Source organism: Vulpes vulpes, chromosome 13, assembly GCF_048418805.1.
Source record: "Vulpes vulpes isolate BD-2025 chromosome 13, VulVul3, whole genome shotgun sequence".
Classification (NCBI taxonomy): domain Eukaryota; kingdom Metazoa; phylum Chordata; class Mammalia; order Carnivora; family Canidae; genus Vulpes; species Vulpes vulpes.
In genome coordinates this window covers 46,973,867-46,996,525 of record NC_132792.1, presented here as the reverse complement: position 1 = coordinate 46,996,525, position 22,659 = coordinate 46,973,867, and the positions used below count along the sequence as shown (strand labels likewise).

General features: G+C 37.8%; 1 protein-coding gene across 1 annotated transcript; it reads right to left on the bottom strand.

The window, feature by feature from the left end:
• Positions 1 to 1,184: 1,184 nt before the first annotated feature.
• On the bottom strand, positions 1,185 to 22,381 carry SLC7A13 (solute carrier family 7 member 13). Its single transcript, XM_072733697.1, is given in 9 exon segments — positions 1,185 to 1,448; positions 4,212 to 4,298; positions 4,301 to 4,578; positions 15,163 to 15,302; positions 19,457 to 19,764; positions 19,766 to 19,940; positions 19,942 to 20,007; positions 20,009 to 20,121; positions 22,313 to 22,381. Coding segments are annotated over 9 exon segments (1,500 nt in total).
• Positions 22,382 to 22,659: the final 278 nt, after the last annotated feature.

Below are 22,659 nucleotides of genomic sequence, written 5' to 3'. Positions count from 1 at the left end.
AAGACCAGGTAGGGGTGGTCCTTAGTGAGCAAGAATAGGGTATGTGGGTTGGCTGGGAAAAATCAGGGTTCTACAGAGAAACAGAACATATAGGATATCATATATCATATATATAAGGAGAGAGAGGAGAGAGAGAAATTTAAGGAATTGCCTCATGGGATTATGGGGGCCAGTTAGTCCCAATGCTGCCATGTGTATAGGTAGGCTGGAGAGTCAATGTTGCATTTCAAGTCCCAGTGCCATCTGCTGAGAAGTCAGTGTTTCTATTAAAGCCTTCAACTAATTGGATGAGGTCTACACACATGGAGGGGGTACCTGCTTTGTTCAAAGTCCACTGATTTAAATGCTAATTTCTCCAAAGAACACTTTCACAGAAACCTCCAGAATAATGTTTGACCAAATATATGGGCACCACAACACAGCTAAATTAACACATAAAATTAGTCATCACACCAGGGGATGGTACCTGGGAAGTTCTTTGACATATGTGGGTACCAGCGCTAAAGGATGAGAGGGGATGGGAAGCAGAGTTGGCTAACAAATGTCACTGAACATCTTCCCACATTGCCCTTGTGCTTTCCAAAAGGGTATCTCCAAACCCAGATCCTTTAAAACTCTAAGCTAAGTAGACAGATTTTGTATATTGAATGATACCAAGTAAGCGCCATAACCGAGATACAGTCCACTCTACATCTGTTACACACACTTCATATACACAACTCCATAGTCATAAGTAAATCACATTTTAATCAAACAAAGACATGGTAAACCTGTTCCTCTAAGGCACCTCAGAATTCAGAGGAAGGAATACAAAGGAAAATAACCTAAAACCCATGCTTCAAAATAGCTTTTAGGTTGAAAAAATACCACTGGTAGGGAAAAGCTAAGACAAATGGGGTTATTCTTTTATCTTCAAATCAGAACCATTAGAAGGACTCAAAATGATGAAGAGAATGCTTTTTAATTTTAATTGCTAACTTTTATCACAAAATCACCACAAATTAGGTAGTAAAAGTTTAGGGTGCAGAAAAAAAATGGAAGAGGGAAAAATATCATCAGTGTATCAAGCAAGGCTAACCAAAACAGCTTTAGTTAGACAATGATTTCTGCATGATTTGTATAGCTAGGTACTATCATGGGAATGCCTTTTTTTTTTTTTTTTAATTTGGCATGCTTTCTGAAGGCTATTTTCTTAAAGTTTCTACTTCTGGCATCTGTTTTTCAGACACATCAGGGATGCAAATATTAAACAGCAATTGTAAATAACATGTCATCTTTTCAAACCAAATCAACCTCAATTTGAAATATATTAAAGGTCTGTAATACAGAAGTCCATTAAGAACAAAGAGACACATGTAGATATAATGTATATGTGGAGACTTCACCAAAGGGATCAAAACCAAACATAGGTAGATAGTTGTTGTTACCAATGGTAATGGAAAAGACAACTGGAAAAAAAAAAAAAAGCAAAATTCAAACAATAAGATATGAAAATCCACATAAGGTATCTGTATATTTATATAAACAACAAAAAAAATAAGATATAAGCTAATGATAGAAAATGGGCTAAGTTATCTGAGTTTAAATAAATCTGGCTTAGTAGTATGTTGAAGACTTCTTTGTCAGGGTATTGGTTGAAAGAAATGAACAATGTTTGACTGTTCTTGAGTGGAAATAATCATGATCATTCGTTAGTAAGACAAGCATCTTCTGATCTAGGCAGAATGAATTCCTTAAGAAGTTGCTCCTAGAACTCAATGAAAGGCACAATTTTCCTGGGAATATATCTCAAGGCAGCAAGAAATTCATGTCAAAAACACAAAATATCCTTGGACCCTCTGTTAGGCAGATATTGACAGGTAAATATTATAACTTTATAGGCTCAGGATATTTTAAAAAATCAAAACAAAAAACTTCAGCCAAGACCATTCTCCCTATTTCTAGTGGATTTTTGCTTTTGTTTTTGTTTTAGCCAAAAAAAACTTGAAGCCCTATTCTTGGTACCTGCTTTGTGTTAGGACTGTGAAGTGTCTTGCACCAAACATTAACCAACCTAGGGAGAAAGTTCAATAGGCAGACACTTTTGATACATCTTTAATAAATAGATTCCAATCTATACTCTCAAAATATAACTATTTTCATATTTATTAAACCCTTTAACTAGAAGATCATTCCCTTGGGAAATTTATTAAGAATTTCTTCTGGGGCATTGGCTGTCTCAGATAGTAGAGCATGAGACCCTTGATCTCAGGGTGGTGAGCTGGGTGTAGAGCTTACATTAAATAAATAAAAAACAAAAATCTCTTCTTAATTTGTAAAACACCCTGAGAAAGATAACTTGTCATCTCACAGCTCAATATAAATTATCAAATAACTGAGAGAAAAGAAAAGAGCATTCATATGGCATTCAAGACAAATATTAACAACTTATAATTTCCCTTGCCTTTCTTTTTGATGCAAATGTGTATCAAATAATAATATAAATCATTATAACCATCAATGTCAGACTCTGGACTGTTTGCATGTCTTAGCTTACATTCCACATTCCTAGCGTGTAGGTATTATTTATTCCCATTCTAGATCTGAAGAAAATGAGGATCAGAGGTTAAATAACAGGTGATTCCTCCTTCCTCATCTATTTTCTGAACACCCTCTGAAGGTCACCACGTGGCAATAGTCATACTATGATTTTTGGTTCACTTGACCAGATAGATTATGCCTTAAGGACAGGAGCCATGTCTTATTCCTTTCTGCACCCAGAATACCTGGTAAGATACTTAAGATATAGTTGCTTCTCAAATATGCTAAAATTACAGGATGGCTGGACGGAAGAAGTAGAAGAAAGGACTGAATACGAAAGATGGTTATAAGTCAACCAAGGTTGATGGTTAGAACATTGCTTTCTTTTTCCCTATGTTCTTTCTCTCTTTTTAAAAAGATTTTATTTATTTATTTTAGAGAGAGAGAATGCAAGCAGGGGAAGGGGTAGCGGGGGAGGAACAGGGAAAGAATCCAAATAGACTCTCCGCTGAGTGCAGAGCCTGACACAAGGCTCCATCTCACAACCCTGAGACCATGACCTGAGCAGAAACCAGTAGCTGGAAACGTAACCGAGTCACCCAGGTGCCCCTTCCCTGTGTTCTTTCTTAAATTTCTTATATTATATATTTCTTACAGTTGTTTGTATCTGCTAAAAGGCAAACACTCCAAAGAGACTGCCTAGATTTCAATCCTGCCTCTACTCCATGCTGTGCGAACTTGGGCAAGTAACAAGTTTTCTAAACCAATTTCCTCATTTATAAAATGAAGATAAGAGTAGTATCCACCTTTTGTCTTACTGAGAGGATTACATGTGATAATGGAAGCAAAGCTTTTAACACGATGCCTAGCCCACCAGGACTATTCTAATAATCAGAGCATCAAGGCCATGTTTCTCCAGTAGTATCCTTATGCTCCTAAGTTTTTGCTTATTTCTTTTTCCTTTTCTATGATTAAAAGGCTCTCCTGTAAAAACAAAAACAAAAACAAAAAACTTCCTGATCCAGACTGACAGTAAGTTAAAGTAAGTAAAGTGGAAAGGATGGAATTTTTGGTGATCAAATTAAGTTGATGTTTCAGGGGATGCCTGAGTGGCTCAGCTGTTGAGTGTCTGCCTTTGGCTCAGGGCATGATCCTGGAGTCCCTGGATGGAGTCCCACATCAGGCTCCCTGCGTGGAGCCTGCTTCTCCCTCTGCCTGTGTCTCTGCCTCTCTCTGTGTGTCTCTCATGAGTAAATAAATAAAATCTTAAAAAAAAAAAAAAAGCTGATGTTTTAGGATAGGAGGTGCTATCACCTGTGACCCCACAGCAGCACTTGTCTCTTCTATTTCGCACTTGCCAAATCTGACCCTGTGTGTGCAAGATACCCATGTGCATAGGGAGCTACATTGGTAAACAAAGTAATCTCTGGCCAAAAGACTCATCATGATCTGTCTAATCACCCAGAAGACTAGCCTTCCCTCTAGTAAACCTAATAGAACCTAGAAGATTTTAGACTGAGGAAAATCTACCCAATAAACATGAAAGCTAAGGCCAGACTACCTTTATGCGCTTCACAATTTGGTAGTAGTGAGAAGGTCTACCCACAGATGTTCTGAATATAGTCTTCAAATATGGTTACACCTGATACATTTTATTTCACACAGAAAAAAATGAGAAAACTCACTTTTACCTTATAAGGTCTAGGTAGATTGGGCTCCTGGTATCGCAGTTTTAGTATTCCTATCATTGACAATACAGACCAAATAGAAACTACAAAAAATAAAGATAGTTTATCAGATCAATTAGGGTTGTAGAGACAATAGCCATGGATGGCATAGTGACAAGTACTAGCACAGATACAAATGGAGAGGAGTGAAGATTAAGCATATTAAATAACAAAGGCAGTTGGCCCTCTTGGCCAGCCATATATGTCACTCTTGAGTATTCAAATACATTAACCAGAAGGTTGCTAAATATTGAGACAGACATACTACAAGGAATAACTCACGTTAATGAGGGGATAACTCTATCAGTCCACATTATAGCCACAGCATCTGCAAAAAAAATAAGAGCACACAAAGGCAGTGTATTAAGAACCAGAAACTAATGATAAACCTTTAAAGATTATTTCTGAATAAAAGCAGAAAATTCAAAAGGAATTAAGAAAGTTAAATTTTGTTTAATTTCACTTATTTTACACAGACCTAACACCATACACACATGTACATTTTAGCCGTATCACACTGTATCATAAATGCTTATCATCTCACACATTGTCACCAATAGACCAGAAACTTCACTTCCTGTGGGCAATTTCTTTTCTATAAAAACTAGCATTTCAAAAGTCTCAGAAATATTGTTTCAGTTTTCAATAAGACCTGTGAAATGAATGGTTGAATCGAAGATTGCATGCTTATTTTCTAAAACGAGTTTACAGAGGGCTAATAGTTGCAATCAGAGTCAAAAGAGTACAGTGCAATATTACTGACACAGGAATGAGCCTTACAAAGTCACCACATCATGGTGCAAGTATTAGAAATATCAAATATTTCTATTTGAAATACTTAAGAGAAATTTAAAAATCAACCCTGTAGACACAGAAAACAAATTATACATAGATTAAAATACTGATGACATTTGGTTGCTTGTCTAAACTATAGACCAGTGGCTTTCAATGGGAATTGATTTTGCTCCTCAGGGGTCATCTGGCAATATCTGGAGACATTTTTTTGATTGTCACAAAGGGGGAGGTAGGAGGTTACTACTGGCATCTAGTGGGTAGAGGCCAAGGATGCTCCTAAACATCCAACAGTGCCAGGAAGCTGTCCATAACAAAAAATTATATGGTCTAAAATGTGTAGTGCTGAGACTGAGAAACCTCCTATTGACCAACTATTAGAGAATATTCTGATTTTCATACTCAAAAGTGAAGAGCTCTTATAAACACTCTTTCAGTATAAATCAATAAACACACACACAAAAAGGTGTTAATAAAGAAATGCATATCCATTGTTTATGAGACTCTGAGTCCAATTCCTATTACATAGATATAAGCTAAGACAGATCATTCAGATACAGAAAAATAGGTTCTCAGCTTTTCCATGGAGTGAGTACACCAAGATCTAGTATCTTTGGGAGTAGGTATCCTCTAGGGCTTTGTCCTGGTGCCAACATTGCCTCTAGGACATCAGTGAAATGACTTATAACAGATAATAAAGCCTTTTCAATATGACAAAATTAAATTATCATTAATGGTTCTTGTTCTTAAAAATCTTCATTTTTGAACCCATTTTAAACAGCCTTATTAAGTGCTGTTTTCACTTCTCTCTCTAGAACTATTCTACAATGTTGGGTCCTGTTTTAAAGTGTTTCCTGGGGGCACCTGGGTGGCTTAGTTGGTGAAGCATCCTCCTTCAGCTCAGGTCATGATCCTGGGATCCTGGGATCGAGCCCCACATCAGGCTCCCCATGGAGAGTCTGCTTCTCCTTCTCCCTCTGCCTCTCCCCCTGCTTGTGCTATCTCACTCTCTCTGTCAAATAAATAAATAAAATCTTTTAAAACAATAATAAATAAACTATTTCCTGTCTCACTTATTGTTCATTTCAAATAAGGTATTATCGGCTGTTCCTCCTGGACACCCATACCTCCACACATTTTCCATTTTCAAACACATTTCAGAAATACTTCTTTCCAGTAGTGAAGTCCTTATTCTCCTTTGATTTCCTGTCATGCATTCTACAAACCCAGTTGGTTATAATTAGATGAGGTTCTAGTTCAACTCTGCTATAATCTTTATCTCTATTCCACAAGTAATTTTTTTCTCTTTTTATTCTTTTCCTCATGGCATTTTTTTAAAAAAATATTTCTTTATATATGTTTTGGTAAAAAGTAAAATAAATAGCAGTGAAAAACATAAAGTAAAAACTAAACGACTCTCTCCTTACCAACCCTTCATTCATGCACCCCAGATATAACTACTGTTACCATCTTTTTGGATATTCTTTCAGAAATTTTCTATGCATACATAAGCGTCCATGTTAGTTGTGTGCATGTGTGTGTGTTCAGACACACTTAGGCTTGCTTTATTTTTAACTTTCCAACATATCTTGATCATATATATATATGCATCCATCTAATTATTTTAAACAATTCTCAATATTCCATTATATAATTAAATTAAATTATTTAGCAGTTGGTAGATTTTCAAGTTTTTTTTGGTATTGTTTTTTTGTTTGTTTGTTTGTTTTTGCTAATATAAGATTACTTTAATGGACATACTCTTCAGGTCTTAGTAGTTGTGCAGTTCTCTTCTTAAATTCTTAGAAGTGGGACTATGAGTCCAAAGGTGATACCTTCTTAAATAAGTAAGATATTACAAAATTACCCTCCCAAAATGATTACACCAACTCACTTGTAAGTGATTCTGACATTTCTGTTTTCCTCTCAAAATTTCTAACCCCCCAAAAAATAAATTTCTAACCACATTTGGTTGGCCAGATACCTGCAGGCTATTTTTGGTCAGGGGAACCTCCTTACCCTCTGCTCCCATGCAATTTATTTACTGTTTTAGATTCACTCTTACCATGCCAATATTCTCTAGTTTTAATGATAACATGGAACCCTCAGGAAGGTTCTACTAAATGGGAGCACCCTTGTCAGGAGTGTTTTAGCAGGACTTCAATAACATTGAAATCCTCAAGCTGAAAAAGGCAGGAACGAGGGTTTCCCACTATGACATTTCCACACACTTCATTCTAGAGGGACATCCTTCCAACTGGGTTACACAACTAATTCAAAATTAAGGCTATTTTTTTCTTCTAAGAGAAGAATCAGCAAAGAAACAGGTCAGAACTCTAACATTGATACAGATAAAAACACTGAATGATTAATAGCACTGGTTCTTTTTCCACATAAACCACAGAATCTAATATGTATCACAGCTTGGTACAATTTTTTTCAATGTTCATCAAAGACTACGTAGCACCCAATTCACACCACATCTTAGATAATTCTATATTCTTTTGGAACTTTTCATGTCTTTTAAATATACCCATTTGATTGAAAACATTCACTCCTTAATCCTTAAATTTCTTTAATTTAGGAATCTATTTCCTTTGCTTATAATTTCTTTCTTTCACTGCATAAATTACACAGTTCATGCATTCATTAAAGAAAATTTGGGAAATCTAGAAAAGAATAAAGCAAAAACCACCCACAAGATCATTCCAGCATATCTTGACCATTAACTATGTACTTTCTGTTCCATTTATTTATTTTTAAACATTTTATTTATTCATGAGAGACACACAGAGAGGCAGAGACACTGGCAAAGGGAGAAGCAGGCTCCCTATAGGGAGCTTGATGTGGGACTCGATTCCAGGACCCCAGGATCACAACCTGAGCCAAAGGCAGATGCTCAACCACTGAGCCACCCAGGTACCCCTTACCTTCTGTTTTATATCATAATAGATCCTGCCTTTTCATCATTGTTACATTATAAACATTGTCTCTTTACTTTAAATATTCATAGCAACATGATCTTTGAAAAAGCTTAGAATGGCCTATTATATGGATTTCCATAAATTATTTACTTCAACTCTACTAGATACTTTGGTGGTCTTTAATTTTTTGTCTCATATGTAATGCTATGATGGTTGTTCTTATGCATATATTTTTTGTATATAGCTCTGATTATTTTCTTAATTTAAATTCCTAATACAATAAAAGATGGATGTTTGAATTCAAGAGAATTATTTCAGAATCTAAATGAGGTCTGAGGATTATATGCCTAGAAGAGTCAGCATTAAAAACCAAATCACAAGCATTAGTCAAAACACTTCATGGGTCTTCCACACTGGTGGGTCTTCCACACATGTGGAACAATTGTGCCACTCATAGAATTGCTGCAAATATTAGGATGCACCAGATGAGATCACCATAATTTTTAACAGCCAGTATGACCAGAGCACCGGCAGTCATTACACATGCCAGAATCAGTGAACCATAAAGTCTGGGTCAGCTGATCAGCAGTCCTGACCACACCCATAATTAATTTTGTAAATTTATTCTTTACATAATCAAAGTAGTTAATAAATCACTAATTGTTCTTATCCAATTTAGCAATTTTTTTCCCCCACAGACACTCAGAATCTTGATCATGTCTAGTTTACAGTTCCCTAAGAGAGCTGGACCATTGTAAATCAACACTAATGCCATGCATATGGCAGCTTCCTACATGACACTAACACAAGAATGGAGGCAAAATGTGTTAGGACACTTACATTAAATGTCTCTTAGATTTACCTCCAGTGCTTCAAAGATTTACCGAAACAGTAATAGCTACTCAAAGATTAGTTCAAAAAAAATGATTAGTTCTAATGGTACTGCATGCTAGTTTATCTCAGAAGTTTATTGCATATTTCCAATATGTTCAGGGCCACTTGGTCACCATAAATTTTAGAGTCATTTATAATAAACATTATATTATGTATGAATGCTATTAATTATACCCATCAATTCACCATTATCATCTATTCTTTTAACTGCTAATATTCCACAATACAAGTTGATCATTCTTCATGTCACATAGAATAACATTTTTTTAAAGATTTTATTTATTTATTTATTTGAAAGAGAAAGAGAGAAAGAACTAGAACAAACAGCAGGGAGCTGCAGTGGAAGAGGGAGAAGCAGACTTCTCACCCAATGTGGGGCTCGATCCTGGGTCCATGACCTGAGCCAAAGGTAGATGTTTAGCCAACTGAGCCACTCAGGTACCCCTCACATAGAAGAACATTTAGAAAATCAATGCAGTAAAAGTTTTAATAGACTGATGAAAGTACAGATTACATAGTGTCACTCCGATGAGGGAAGATCACGAAAGGAATATAAATATTTTGAACCTAGTCTGCATCATATGTCAGCATTATAAGTATTTTTCCATATCACCAGAAATATGGTTTTCCATATTAGCTGCTTAACTAGAAAATTCTTTCCTAAGCCAAATCATACTCTTTGGCTTCTTCGTTATTTTCAAGAATTGCAAGTGAGTGTCTATATAAAATAATGAAAAACAAACAACAGTCTGACCGGTAAAGTGATACTTACATGTGCTAAAATGACCAGAACTGTCATTATTATTATTTATTGCCTTAGTCACTTGTATACAAACATGAAGAGGGGGAGGAGGTGCAATGTGGCGGAAGAGTAGGGTCCCCAAGTCACCTGTCCCCAAAAAATTACCTAGATAACCTTCAAACCATCCTGAAAATCTACGAATTCGGCCTGAGATTTAAAGAGAGACCAGCTGGAACGCTACAGTGAGAAGAGTTCGTGCCTCTATAAAGGCAGGAAGACGGGAAAAAGAACTAAAGACACAAAAGGCCTCCGAGGGGGAGGGGCCCCGCGAGGAGCCGGGCTGAGGCCGGGGCGAGTGTGCCCAGGACAGAAGAGCCCCGTCCCGGAGGAGCAGGAGCTGCACCGACCTTCCCCGCGGAAAGGGGCCCGCAGGGAGGTGGAGCAGGACCCAGGAGGGCGGAGATGCCCTCGGGCTCCCTGGGACACTAACAGGCACCTGCGCCCCGGGAGTTCTTCCTGTTTTCTTTTTTTTCTCTTTTCTTTCCTTCTTTCTCTCCTCTATTTTTCTCCTTTTCCCAATACAACTTGCTTTTGGCCACTCTGCACTGAGCAAAATGACTAGAAGGAAAACCTCACCTCAAAAAAAAGATTCAGAAACAGTCCTCTCTCCCACAGAGTTACAAAATCTGGATTACAATTCAATGTCAGAAAGCCAATTCAGAAGCACTATTATACAGCTACTGGTGGCTCTAGAAAAAAGCATAAAGGACTCAAGAGACTTCATGACTGCAGAATTTAGATCCAATCAGGCAGAAATTAAAAATTAATTGAATGAGATGCAATCCAAACTAGAAGTCCTAACGACGAGGGCTAACGAGGTGGAAGAACGAGTGAGTGACATAGAAGACAAGTTGATGGCAAAGAGGGAAACTGAGGAAAAAAGAGACAGACAATTAAGAGACCATGAAGACAGATTAAGGGAAATAAATGACAGCCTGAGGAAGAAAAACCTATGTTTAATTGGGGTTCTCGAGGGCGCCGAAAGGGACAGAGGGCCAGAATATGTATTTGAACAAATTCTAGCTGGAAACTTTCCTAATCTCTCTATCCAGGAGATAGAGAGATTCCCCCCCTAAAATCAATAAAAACCATTCAACACCTCGACATCTAATAGTGAAGCTTGCAAATTCCAAAGATAAAGAGAAGATCCTTAAAGCAGCAAGAGACAAAAAGTCCCTGACTTTTATGGGGAGGAGTATTAGGGTAACAGCAGACCTCTCCACAGAGACCTGGCAGGCCAGAGAGGGCTGGCAGGATATATTCAGGGTCCTAAATGAGAAGAACATGCAACCAAGAATACTTTATCCAGCAAGGTTCTCATTCAAAATGGAAGGAGAGATAAAGAGCTTCCAAGACAGGCAGGCACTGAAAGAATATGTGACCTCCAAACCAGCTCTGCAAGAAATTTTAAAATTCCCCTTTAAGAAGTTCAGTGGAACAATCCACAAAAACAAGGACTGAATAGATGATATCATGATGACACTGAACTCATATCTGTCAATAGTAACTCTGAACGTGAACGGGCTTAATGACCCCATCAAAAGGCACAGGGTTTTAGACTGGATAAAAAAGCAGGACCCATCTATTTGCTGTCTACAAGAGACTCATTTTAGACAGAAGGACACCTACAACCTGAAAATAAAAGGTTGGAGAACCATTTACCATTCAAATGGTCCTCAAAAGAAAGCAGGGGTAGCCATCCTTATATCAGATGAACTAAAATTTACCCCAAAGACTATAGTGAGAGATGAAGAGGGACACTATATCATACTCAAAGGATCTATCCAACAAGAGGAATTAAGAATACTCAATATATATGCCCCAAATGTGGGAGCTGCCAAATATTTAAACTAATTAATAACCAAACTGAAGAAATACTTAGATAATAATACACTTATACTTGGTGACTTCAATCTATCTCTTTCTACCCTAGATAGGTCTTCTAAGCACAACATCTCCAAAGAAAGGAGAGCTTTAAATGATACACTGGACCAGATGGATTTCACAGATATCTACAGAACTTTACATCCAAACTCAACTGAATACACATTCTTCTCAAGTGCACATGGAACTATCTCCAGAATAGACCACATACTGGGTCACAAATTGGGTCTGAACTGATACCAAAAGATCGGGATAGTCCCCTGTATATTCTCAGACCATAATGCCTTGAAATTAGAACTCAATCACAACAAGAAGTTTGGAAGGACCACAAACATGTGGAGGTTAAGGACCATCCTGCTAAAAGATGAAAGGGTCAACCAGGAAATTAAGGAAGACTTAAAAATATTCATGGAAACTAATGAGAATGAAGATACAACTGTTCAAAATCTTTGGGATGCAGCAAAAGCAGTCCTGAGGGGGAAATACATCGCAATACAAGCATCCACTCAAAAACTGGAAAGAACTCAAATACAAAAGCTCACCTTACACATAAAGGAGCTAGAGAAAAAACAGCAAATGGACCCCAAGCCCAGCAGAAGAAGAGAGTTAATTAAAATTCGAGCAGAACTCAATGAAATCGAGACCAAAAGAGCTGTGGAACAGATCAACAGAACCAGGAGTTGGTTCTTTGAAAGAATTAATAAGATAGATAAACCATTAGCCAGCCTTATTAAAAAGAAGAGAGAGAAGACTCAAATTAATAAAATCATGAATGAGAAAGGAGAGATCACTACCAACACCAAGGAAATACAAGCGATTTTAAAAACATATTATGAACAGCTGTACGCCAATAAATTAGGAAATAGAAATAGAAGAAATAGAAGAAATAGAAAACCTGAACAGGCCAATAACCAGGGAGGAAATTGAAGCAGTTATCAAAAACCTCCCAAGACACAAGAGTCCAGGGCCAGATGGCTTCCCAGGGGAATTCTATCAAACGTTTAAAGAAGAAATCATACCTATTCTACTAAAGCTGTTTGGAAAGATAGAAAGAGATGGAGTACTTCCAAATTCGTTCTATGAGGCCAGCATCACCTTAATTCTGAAACCAGACAAAGACCCCACCAAAAAGGAGAATTACAGACCAATATCCCTGATGAACATGGATGCAAAAATTCTCAACAAGATACTAGCCAATAGGATCCAACAACACATTAAGAAAATTATTCACCATGACCAAGTAGGATTTATCCCCGGGACACAAGGCTGGTTCAACACTCGTAAAACAATCAATGTGATTCATCATATCAACAAGAGAAAAACCAAGAACCATATGATCCTCTCATTAGATGCAGAGAAAGCATTTGACAAAATACAGCATCCATTCCTGATCAAAACACTTCAGAGTCTTGGGATAGAGGGAACTTTCCTCAACATCTTAAAAGCCATCTACGAAAAGCCCACAGCAAATATCATTCTCAATGGGGAAGCACTGGGAGCCTTTCCCCTAAGATCAGGAACAAGACAGGGATGTCCACTCTCACCACTGCTGTTCAACATAGTACTGGAAGTCCTCGCCTCAGCAATCAGACAACAAAAAGACATTAAAGGCATTCAAATTGGCAAAGAAGAAGTCAAACTCTCCCTCTTCGCCGATGACATGATACTCTACATAGAAAACCCAAAAGCCTCCACCCCAAGATTGCTAGAACTCATACAGCAATTTGGTAGCGTGGCAGGATACAAAATCAATGCCCAGAAATCATTGGCATTTCTATACACTAACAATGAGACTGAAGAAAGAGAAATTAAGGAGACAATCCTATTTACAATCGCACCCAAAGCATAAGATACCTAGAAATAAACCTAACCAAAGAGGTAAAGGATCTATACCCTAAAAACTATAGAACACTTCTGAAAGAAATTGAGGAAGACACAAAGAGATGGAAAAATATTCCATGCTCATGGATTGGCAGAATTAATATTGTGAAAATGTCAATGTTACCCAGGGCAATTTACACGTTTAATGCAATCCCTATCAAAATACCATGGACTTTCTTCAGAGAGTTAGAACAAATTATTTTAACATTTGTGTGGAATCAGAAAAGACCCCGAATAGCCAGGGGAATTTTAAAAAAGAAAACCATAGCTGGGGGCATCACAATGCCAGATTTCAGGTTGTACTACAAAGCTGTGGTCATCAAGACAGTGTGGTACTGGCACAAAAACAGACACATAGATCAATGGAACAGAATAGAGAACCCAGAAGTGGACCCTGAATTTTATGGTCAACTAATATTCGATAAAGGAGGAAAGACTATCCACTGGAAGAAAGACAGTCTCTTCAATAAATGGTGCTGGGAAAATTGGACATCCACATGCAGAAGAATGAAACTGGACCACTCTCTTTCACCATACACAAAGATAAACTCAAAATGGATGAGAGATCTAAATGTGAGACAAGATTCCATCAAAATCCTAGAGGAGAACACAGGCAACACCCTTTTGAACTTGGCCACAGTAACTTCTTGCAAGATACATCCACAAAGGCAAAAGAAACAAAAGCAAAAATGAACTATTGGGACTTCATCAAGATAAGAAGCTTTTGCACAGCAAAGGATACAGTCAACAAAACTAAAAGACAACCTACAGAATGGGAGAAGATATTTGCAAATGACATATCAGATAAAGGGCTAGTTTCCAAAATCTATAAAGAACTTATTAAACTCAACACCAAAGAAACAAACAATCCAATCATGAAATGGGCAAAAGACATGAAGAGAAATCTCACAGAGGAAGACATGGACATGGCCAACATGTACATGAGAAAATGCTCTGCATCACTTGCCATCAGGGAAATACAAATCAAAACCACAATGAGATACCACCTCACACCAGTGAGAATGGGGAAAATTAAGCAGGCAGGAAACCACAAATGTTGGAGAGGATGCGGAGAAAAGGGAACCCTCTTACACTGTTGGTGGGAATGTGACCTGGTGCAGCCACTCTGGAAAACTGTGTGGAGGTTCCTCAAAGAGTTAAAAATAGACCTGCCCTACGACCCAGCAATTGCACTGTTGGGGATTTACCCCAAAGATTCAGATGCAATGAAACACCTGCACCCCGATGTTTCTAGCAGCAATGTCCACAATAGCCAAACTGTGGAAGGAGCCTCGGTGTCCATCGATAGATGAATGGATAAAGAAGATGTGGTTTATGTATACAATGGAATATTCCTCAGCCATTAGAAACGACAAATACCCACCATTTGCTTCAACGTGGATGGAACTGGAGGGTATTATGCTGAGTGAAGTAAGTCAATCAGAGAAGGACAAACAGTGTATGTTCTCATTCATTTGGGGGAATATAAATAATAGTGAAAGGGAATATAAGGGAAGGGAGAAGAAATGTGTGGGAAATATCAGGAAGGGAGACAGAACATAAAGACTCCTAACTCTGGGAAATGAACTAGGGGTGGTGGAAGGGGAGGAGGGCAGGGCGTGGGGTTGAATGGGTGACGGGCACTGAGGGGGGCACTTGACGGGATGAGCACTGGGTGTTATTCTGTATGTTGGTAAATTGAACACCAATAAAAATTAATTTATTAAAAAAAACCCTGAAGAGGGAATTTCCTTGGGTATCAAAACAGTCAGGTAGGAAATATTAACCTATAGATATATGATAGTCAGCAGAGGTAATGCAGTAAATATGCATCTTGGAATCATCTTTCTGGGTTTCTTCAGCTCCCCTGTAACACATAAAAGAGCAAAATCACGATGGGTATAAATTATGTCTTAAATTTATCATTTCTTAAAAGATTTTATTTATTCATGAGAGACAGAGAGAGAGAGAGAGAGAGAGAGGCAGAGACACGGGCAGAGGGAGAAGCAGGCTCCATGCAGGGAGCCCGATGTGGGACTCGATCCCAGGTCTCCAGGATAAGGCCCTGGGCTGAAGGCAGTGCTAAACCACTGAGCCACCTGGGCTGCCCTAAATTTATCTTTAATACTGCTTCATGCATTAACTACCAGTTGGAATTCCTGCAAAGCACCCAGGCCACCGCCACACTCATTCACACACATACACAAAACACATTGGTGAACTGCTACACAACTATCTCCTTTCTGAGCTCAGTGATAAGTGCTGAAAGGGGGGGAAATTTTCCTCATTTTTCTTCTAGATGGTAATATTTCTGAAGAAAATCACAAGAATGAATATCAAAGCTGAGTCCATGGGACCCTGTATGGTTTGGAGCCTACCTGTGCCTTGTACCTCATCTATTAGGTACAAGGTAGTCTGGGTAGTGGAATATGATAGTGAGCAAAAACAAACATGAAGCCTAACCTCAAGGGATCAAGGGCTTTGAGAATATATTATATGATAATTTGATGGTCCCCTTTGCTATCTGTGTCAGAGGCTTATGGGCTTTTCTTCAGTTTCTCAAAAGTGTCATGCCCTCTGTACCCATTCTCTCATGTGGAATGTTCTTTCCTTTCCTAGTTGTTGAGCTGGACCCTTACTCTTCTTTCAGATCTCAGCAAAATCATAACTTCTTCTGGGAACATAGGAGAGGAAGCTTTCCTTGGCTAGCAAAACTGTCCTAGTCTATATACTTTCATAACATATATGAAGAGAGTAAAAGAATCAGTCATAAATTTTCTTTTCCTGTAGGCTCTTTGCCTTCCCTTTATGTCAGTATTAAGCAGAAAAAAGGAGAGAAGTCATGATTTAACATCATAGACAATGGACTTTCCAGAATAGTCTTATTTTCAAATATTATTCCATTTGTTATACCATTTTCCCCCTATTTTGCCATTCTATGAAAATTATCCCTGACATGAAGAATTGAACGTTATAGTTCTGTGTATAAAATGTGACCCTGTGCCCTGGCTACTGGTAATAGAACTGAGTCCAGATCTCTAGGACTCACTGACAGCCAGTCACCGTAGCATACACGAAGATTCCTCGCAAGAATTTGAACTAAATGTCAACAAAACTGAGATAAAGAGGGAAAAGGCAACGTAGCAGTAGCAGAAAAGAAAGGGGGCTGATAAATCTAGTTTTTAAGTCTCAGAGCTTGCCTAACTCCTGATGCTCCTGAAGATCAGTAACTCTGGTCTTCCTTGAAAGACAGCATTATTCTTCCAGCAAGTTCTTCTTTTATTGTTTAAGCCGAATTGTGTGGTTTCTGTTACTTAATGCCTAGTCCCTCTGATGAATAAAAATCTTTCCTTTGACATATGTCAAATCTGTTTCATTTGCATCTGCCCAGAAGTAGAATGTAATGTCCATGGTGTACACCCATATGAGCTGATTAAGCACTCGAAGAGTAAAGAATTAGAGTGTTTTCAGTTAAATGATGCCTCAACCATTTACTAGTTGTGGGCTTCTGGACAATTTATTAACTGTTAAGGTTTCAATTTCCTTACCTGTATATTGGGGAGAATGGAAAATATAGGGACAATAAAATTCCAATCAAATGCCTAGCACTTCATAAGTTAGTCATAAAGATGGTTATTAGTCAAAGGTTTTGAACAAGCATAAAGGCAACTTTCAGGATTAACTATACTTTCCTCTGGGCTCTTTTACTCTTTCTTATTATGTGTTAGATTTATAGAGAGAGGATAAGAAATATAATATAACATAACATAATTCAAGGTTATAATGGCAAGACCGTGAATATCCTTGGTCTTGAACTTAGAAGATAGGTGTTCCTACAATATGTTAAGTCAGCTGCCTACATACCAACGTTTTACAGGCAAAAGTGTTACTTAGAACTTAGCTGTACTTAAAGTTTATTAAGTAAATTAACAATCCTAGCATACGCTGAAATTCCTCCGGCTTTTTTCACTGCCAGCTGCTTGTGAAGAGTTCTATAATAGTTTATAGGTTAGTAAATTTTGTGAATCTATTTTCAGCAGAGAAAAATTATCTAGCAGTGAAACATCTCTGGCAATGGAACAAGATGAATAAAACAGAAGCCAGAGATATCTCCTCTATCCTTCTAAGAGAGACCGACGAAGTGAGAGAGAGAAAGGGAGAGTTAAGCTAATTCTACTAGCCTCTCAAATTGCATTGGCACATTTAATCACAAACTGCTTAAAAGAGTAACCTCATCTCATGGCTTTCTTTTCTCAATGCTTCACTTTTTAACTCAATGCAGACTGACTTGCCTCACATGTCCAAAGTTCACCAATGACTTCTTACTTAGTGAAATGGCTTCTGCTCAATCCTCACACTCCTCAACTTCTGAAGCACTTCACCATGTTGATTACACCCTTTTTTGGGGAACATAGGGTGATTTTTCTTTTATAATTCTCTCAACTTTGTCTGGCTTCTTCATTGCATCTTCTTTCTCCACCTACCCCCTAAAAGTTGGCCTATTCCAGTCATCTGTCTCTAACCTTATGCTATTTCATTCTACTTTTCTCTATATACTTGCCTTAGTAATCCTATCTTAACCAGTTCATCAGATGCAGAGCATTTTGCAGTCACCCAAGATGACATAATGGGTCTTATATGTACCTGCATACTTCTGGTCTCCACGGCTTCATTCACATTATTTTACTGCTGGAATTTTTCTGAGTTCAGTGAAAGTTGCCACTTTTTAGATAACACAACAGAAGGTGATCTTACCATCTACTGAATTCTCATAGTAATCACATTGTTCTTTTATTACCACTTGTTAAATACTATCATGCCATTGCTTATCAGCACAGAATTATACTGATTTTAAGTCAAAATGGCTGTTTTTCAGATGAAGGAGGAAAAAAAAATTAAGTCCAGAGAGGTAAAGATACTTGCCGCAGCTCACAAGTGGCAGAGGTCAGACAAAGTCGAGATATTGCTTTTTCCATTAAACTGTTAACCTCTTTAGAGTAAAGAATATATATTACTCATTTTAAGGAACTATTAGAGGGTTTCAAAAATAGTCAGTGTTTAAAAAGATATTTGCTGACTAAATAATGTAATGCATAATGGACACATCAGTGACTGGGGGGCAGGGGGCCGCTGAATTTTTTTAAAATATTTTTTAAAAGATTTTTATTTATTTATTTGAGAGAGACAGAGAAAGAATGAGCAGAGGGGAGGGGTAAAGGGGCAGAGGGAGAGGAAGAAGCAAACTCCACTCCACCCTGAGCAGGGAACCTGATGAGGGACTCAATCCCAAGACCTTGGGATCGTGATCTGAGCCAAAGGCAGACGCTTAACCAACTGAGCTACCTAGGCACCCAGGGGGTTCTAAGATTAAAGGAAATATGTGTTTTAAGAGTAGAGCCTACTTCATGTTGAAATGTCAAGGAAAAGAACTGAAGTTGGAAAAAAATTAAATAAATGAATAGGGAAGATCCCTGAGGAGGTGAGAGGGAAAGAGTCGAGTTCAAGAGAAGAGACTAATTTCAAAAATGAAAGAGAAATCTTTTGTCTTGACATTGAAGGGAAAAGTATTAAATCTGGCCTCTGGACAATTATATTTATGATTCTCTTCTCTTTAAAACTACTTCAGAACATAAACGTATCACAACCGTTCACAACACAAACATAATCTGGCATTGGCTCATTCCTGGGGAATATACCCACAACCTCAGAATTCATCCATTGACAGAAAGGAAACCAGATTAACATGGAGATCTCATATCTGTGGTCCCAGAAAAGAAAGCTGAATAAAAGAAGTCATTCAATAAAACAAGCACTTTTGAATGAATGGGGGAAAACATTAAGACTGGGTGGTAAGTACAACACTGCCATATTCTGACTCAATTTAGAAAGTAAGAAAGAAGAATAAACACTGAATCATCATGTACTTAAAATAAAATTCAAAATATAAAAAAATGATGTACATTGCACATTGCTTGCAATGTCATGACTTGAGATTTTCTTCCTCAATGAATTGTTAATCATCATCTATAAATGTAAAACATCCCCCGCCTGAAAATGCAAAATATCCTTGGAAAACAGCTTCTATAAACTGGGAGGCTTCAGGAAACTCAGTATCAAAAGAGTCCTGAAAGTTTTCTACATTCTCCTTCCTTCCTCTCACAAGCAGCACCACCCCACTCAGGGAAATAAGGCCGAGTATGGCCATTTTCAGCACTAGGCTGGCTGTCTGAAGCCAAGTCACCTCTTTCACACCACAAGAATTCAGAATTCCCACAGTCCACAATATGGCTAATGCCAGACATTTCTTTGGCAGCTTTGGAACAAAGCAGCTGGGATAAAAAAGGCTCGATGCTATACTCAGCGAGGAGTAGGGCTTGGCTGGCAGCTAACCCTGGCCCCAGAAACAAAGCTGTCCAGAGATTCAGGAAAGAGATCAAGTTGCCAAAACATCTTTTGAGAAAATTGTATTGAGTTCCACTGCGTGGGAAGGTGATACCTATCTCTGCTGAGCAGAGTGGTCATCATGGACAACAAGGTACAGACAGGCCAAATTCACAGGGAGAGCCCCACATTCATGCAAGTCTTTCAATACCCCTTTTGGGGCCACAAAAATTCCTACACCAATTATATTAACAATTAAAAACCTTGTGCCCAAGCAATATCCAAACATTCTTTGGAGTTGTATCTTCTTTATCCACTGTAATTATTTTTTAAAAAATATAAAAATATATAAAAAAAATAAAATTATAAATTTTATAAAATTATTTAAAAAATTAAATTATAATTTCAGAATTTTTCTGCCCCAGTTGCTGAAAAGGATGTTCATGGATTCTCAGAAATAAAACAGTGCTTTCCTTTTTGTTCCACTTTGTTAAATATAGCCTATTTTCAATCATTAACAAAATATATGTGATGCGTTCAAGCAAAATAATATAAAGTTACTTGGAAGGGTTCAGTTTCACTTGTTTCTTAATTATTATCAAAATACATTCAGATGGAAAAAGGAATTTCATAAAACAGTATTAGAACAAAAAACAGGAGTTTCTTACTCTAATTTCACTCCTTTCCAAATACATTTCCAGTTCTTTTCTCTGGAAACAACCATTTATGTGTGGTTTTAGTTCTTTTCAATAGTTGCCTCCATAACTCTAAATAATATGGAAAGACTTTTAATACTGAGTATCTCAACTTTAAAAATCATCTATTGACTTCCTCCCGTAAATACTGAGGAGTAACTCACTTACTTTCCTCTTACTTAACCTATGCCTTTTTCCTACCATTTTTTACCATTAAGCTCTCAAGAAACAAAGTATTTACCTTTCATCAGGCTCATGGAAACCAATTAATACAGTGAGAGAGTGAAAAACCCTGCAACATAAGACTGTCCCTTAACCAGCCATCATTCTGGTAGCCTGGGTCATACACAGGAAGATGTGAACCTGAAGTATAGGAGAAAGCCTAACCCCACGGATGGAGGGAATGAAGTTTCTGAACATCTGAGCAAGGCCTGGACCTTAGTAGCTCTTACATTTGTTGGCTTTACAACACAAAGCATTGTTCTGAGTATCTGCAAAGCCCTATCAGCTTGAGGCACACCCCCAGCCTTGGAAGTATATTATTTTCAAATTATCCTCTAAGAGTGAATAAAAAGGAAATTGTTTATGTTTTCTTTCTATCTTTCTTTCTTTTTTTCTTTTTTTCTTTTTTTTTTTTCTTTTTTTTTTTTTTTTTTTTTGGCTATAGCTATTTTCTGGCAGATTGCATTCAAGAAAAGCCACTGAAAATACTGTATTGATCTCAATAAATATGACAACTTTCCTCTCCCCAATGAAACCATACTTCTCATCCCATCCCAGAAAGCAAAGACCTGGGAGTAGGGAAGGAAACCAGAAAGCTCACCTTAAGATAGAAACAAAGTATGAGAAGTAAACCAGACATAGAGAGACAAGTACTGCATGATTTCACCTATTTGAGGCATCTAAAATAGTCAAATTTATCAAATCAAAGACTGGAAGGGTGGTTACCATGGGATGAGGGGGAAAAGGGAAGTTATTAATCAACAGTCATAATGTTTAAGCTAAATAAAATGACTACTCTGAAGGGCTGCTGTACCACAGTATACCTATGGTCAACAATAATGCACACTGAAAAATTTTAAAGAGGATAGATCTCATGTTAATTGTTTTTATCATAATAAAATGTTTTTTAAAAGAGTAAAATATAATTTAACTTATGAAAAAAAATAGAAATAGGAGGGAGAGTTAGCCAATGTCCTGCCCATTAATCTCCCACCTACTTGTTGCTTTCAGGAGAGACAATAAGAGAATCCATTACCCATGCCCTGAATCTTGCAGCAGGATAATAAGACAAGAGGAAGAACTATGGCCTCCAAATAAGAGTATGGTAGCTTTTTGGTGTGTCACTTTGGCTAGCCTGAACTACATTTGACAAATTTCTCAGTTAGAATGGACCACAAGGACGATTCTTGTGTGAGAGTTGAAGTACACAAGTACAACAGCAGTTATTTTGGTAGTTCCATTGACAAGTTGTTTTGGTAGTTCCTTGACCAAACTTTAGTCAGGCTCCATTGAGCCCTCTTCTCAACTAAGCTGCATCCCTGGCCTGTTCAGTACCAGTTTAGCAAGAAGGCCCACACCCTTGATATGTAATCAAGTTCCTCTTAGTAACTTCCATCCACTGACCTTCTCGCTCTGCCCATTGGCTGTACATCCTTAGATATCTTTGCTACATTTGGGATTAGGCTCAGTTCTAGACTGAAGTCTCTCTTTTCTCTACTACAGTAGCTCGAATAAAATCTGTCCTGCCATTTTTAACAAGTGTTCTGTGCAATTTTTCGGTCATACATCGTCTTGTATACAGTGGCCTACCTCTTTGCTGTAATTATCATGTATCTGCTGGCTTACTTCACTGGTATGATGTGGTGACCAAGGCTTCATGTGCTCCACCTTCACCAAGATCTTTCAGCTTCACCAACTTCAGGGTCAAGTGTATGTTTAGCTCTGTGATGAAGGACCCCAACTTCTGCAATGTAGCCACACTATCAAGTTTAGTGATAATGAGAACTGACACAGATTTCAGTTCATTCTCTTGGGCTCCAAGAAAATGCCTGTAGGTTCCAGCCTGTTCTTGTTCTTCCCTACTTTCACACCTGTCATTCCTTCTGGATTACTTGAACTTCAACTTCCCAGCAGGAGATTTGAAGACAATAGCCCTA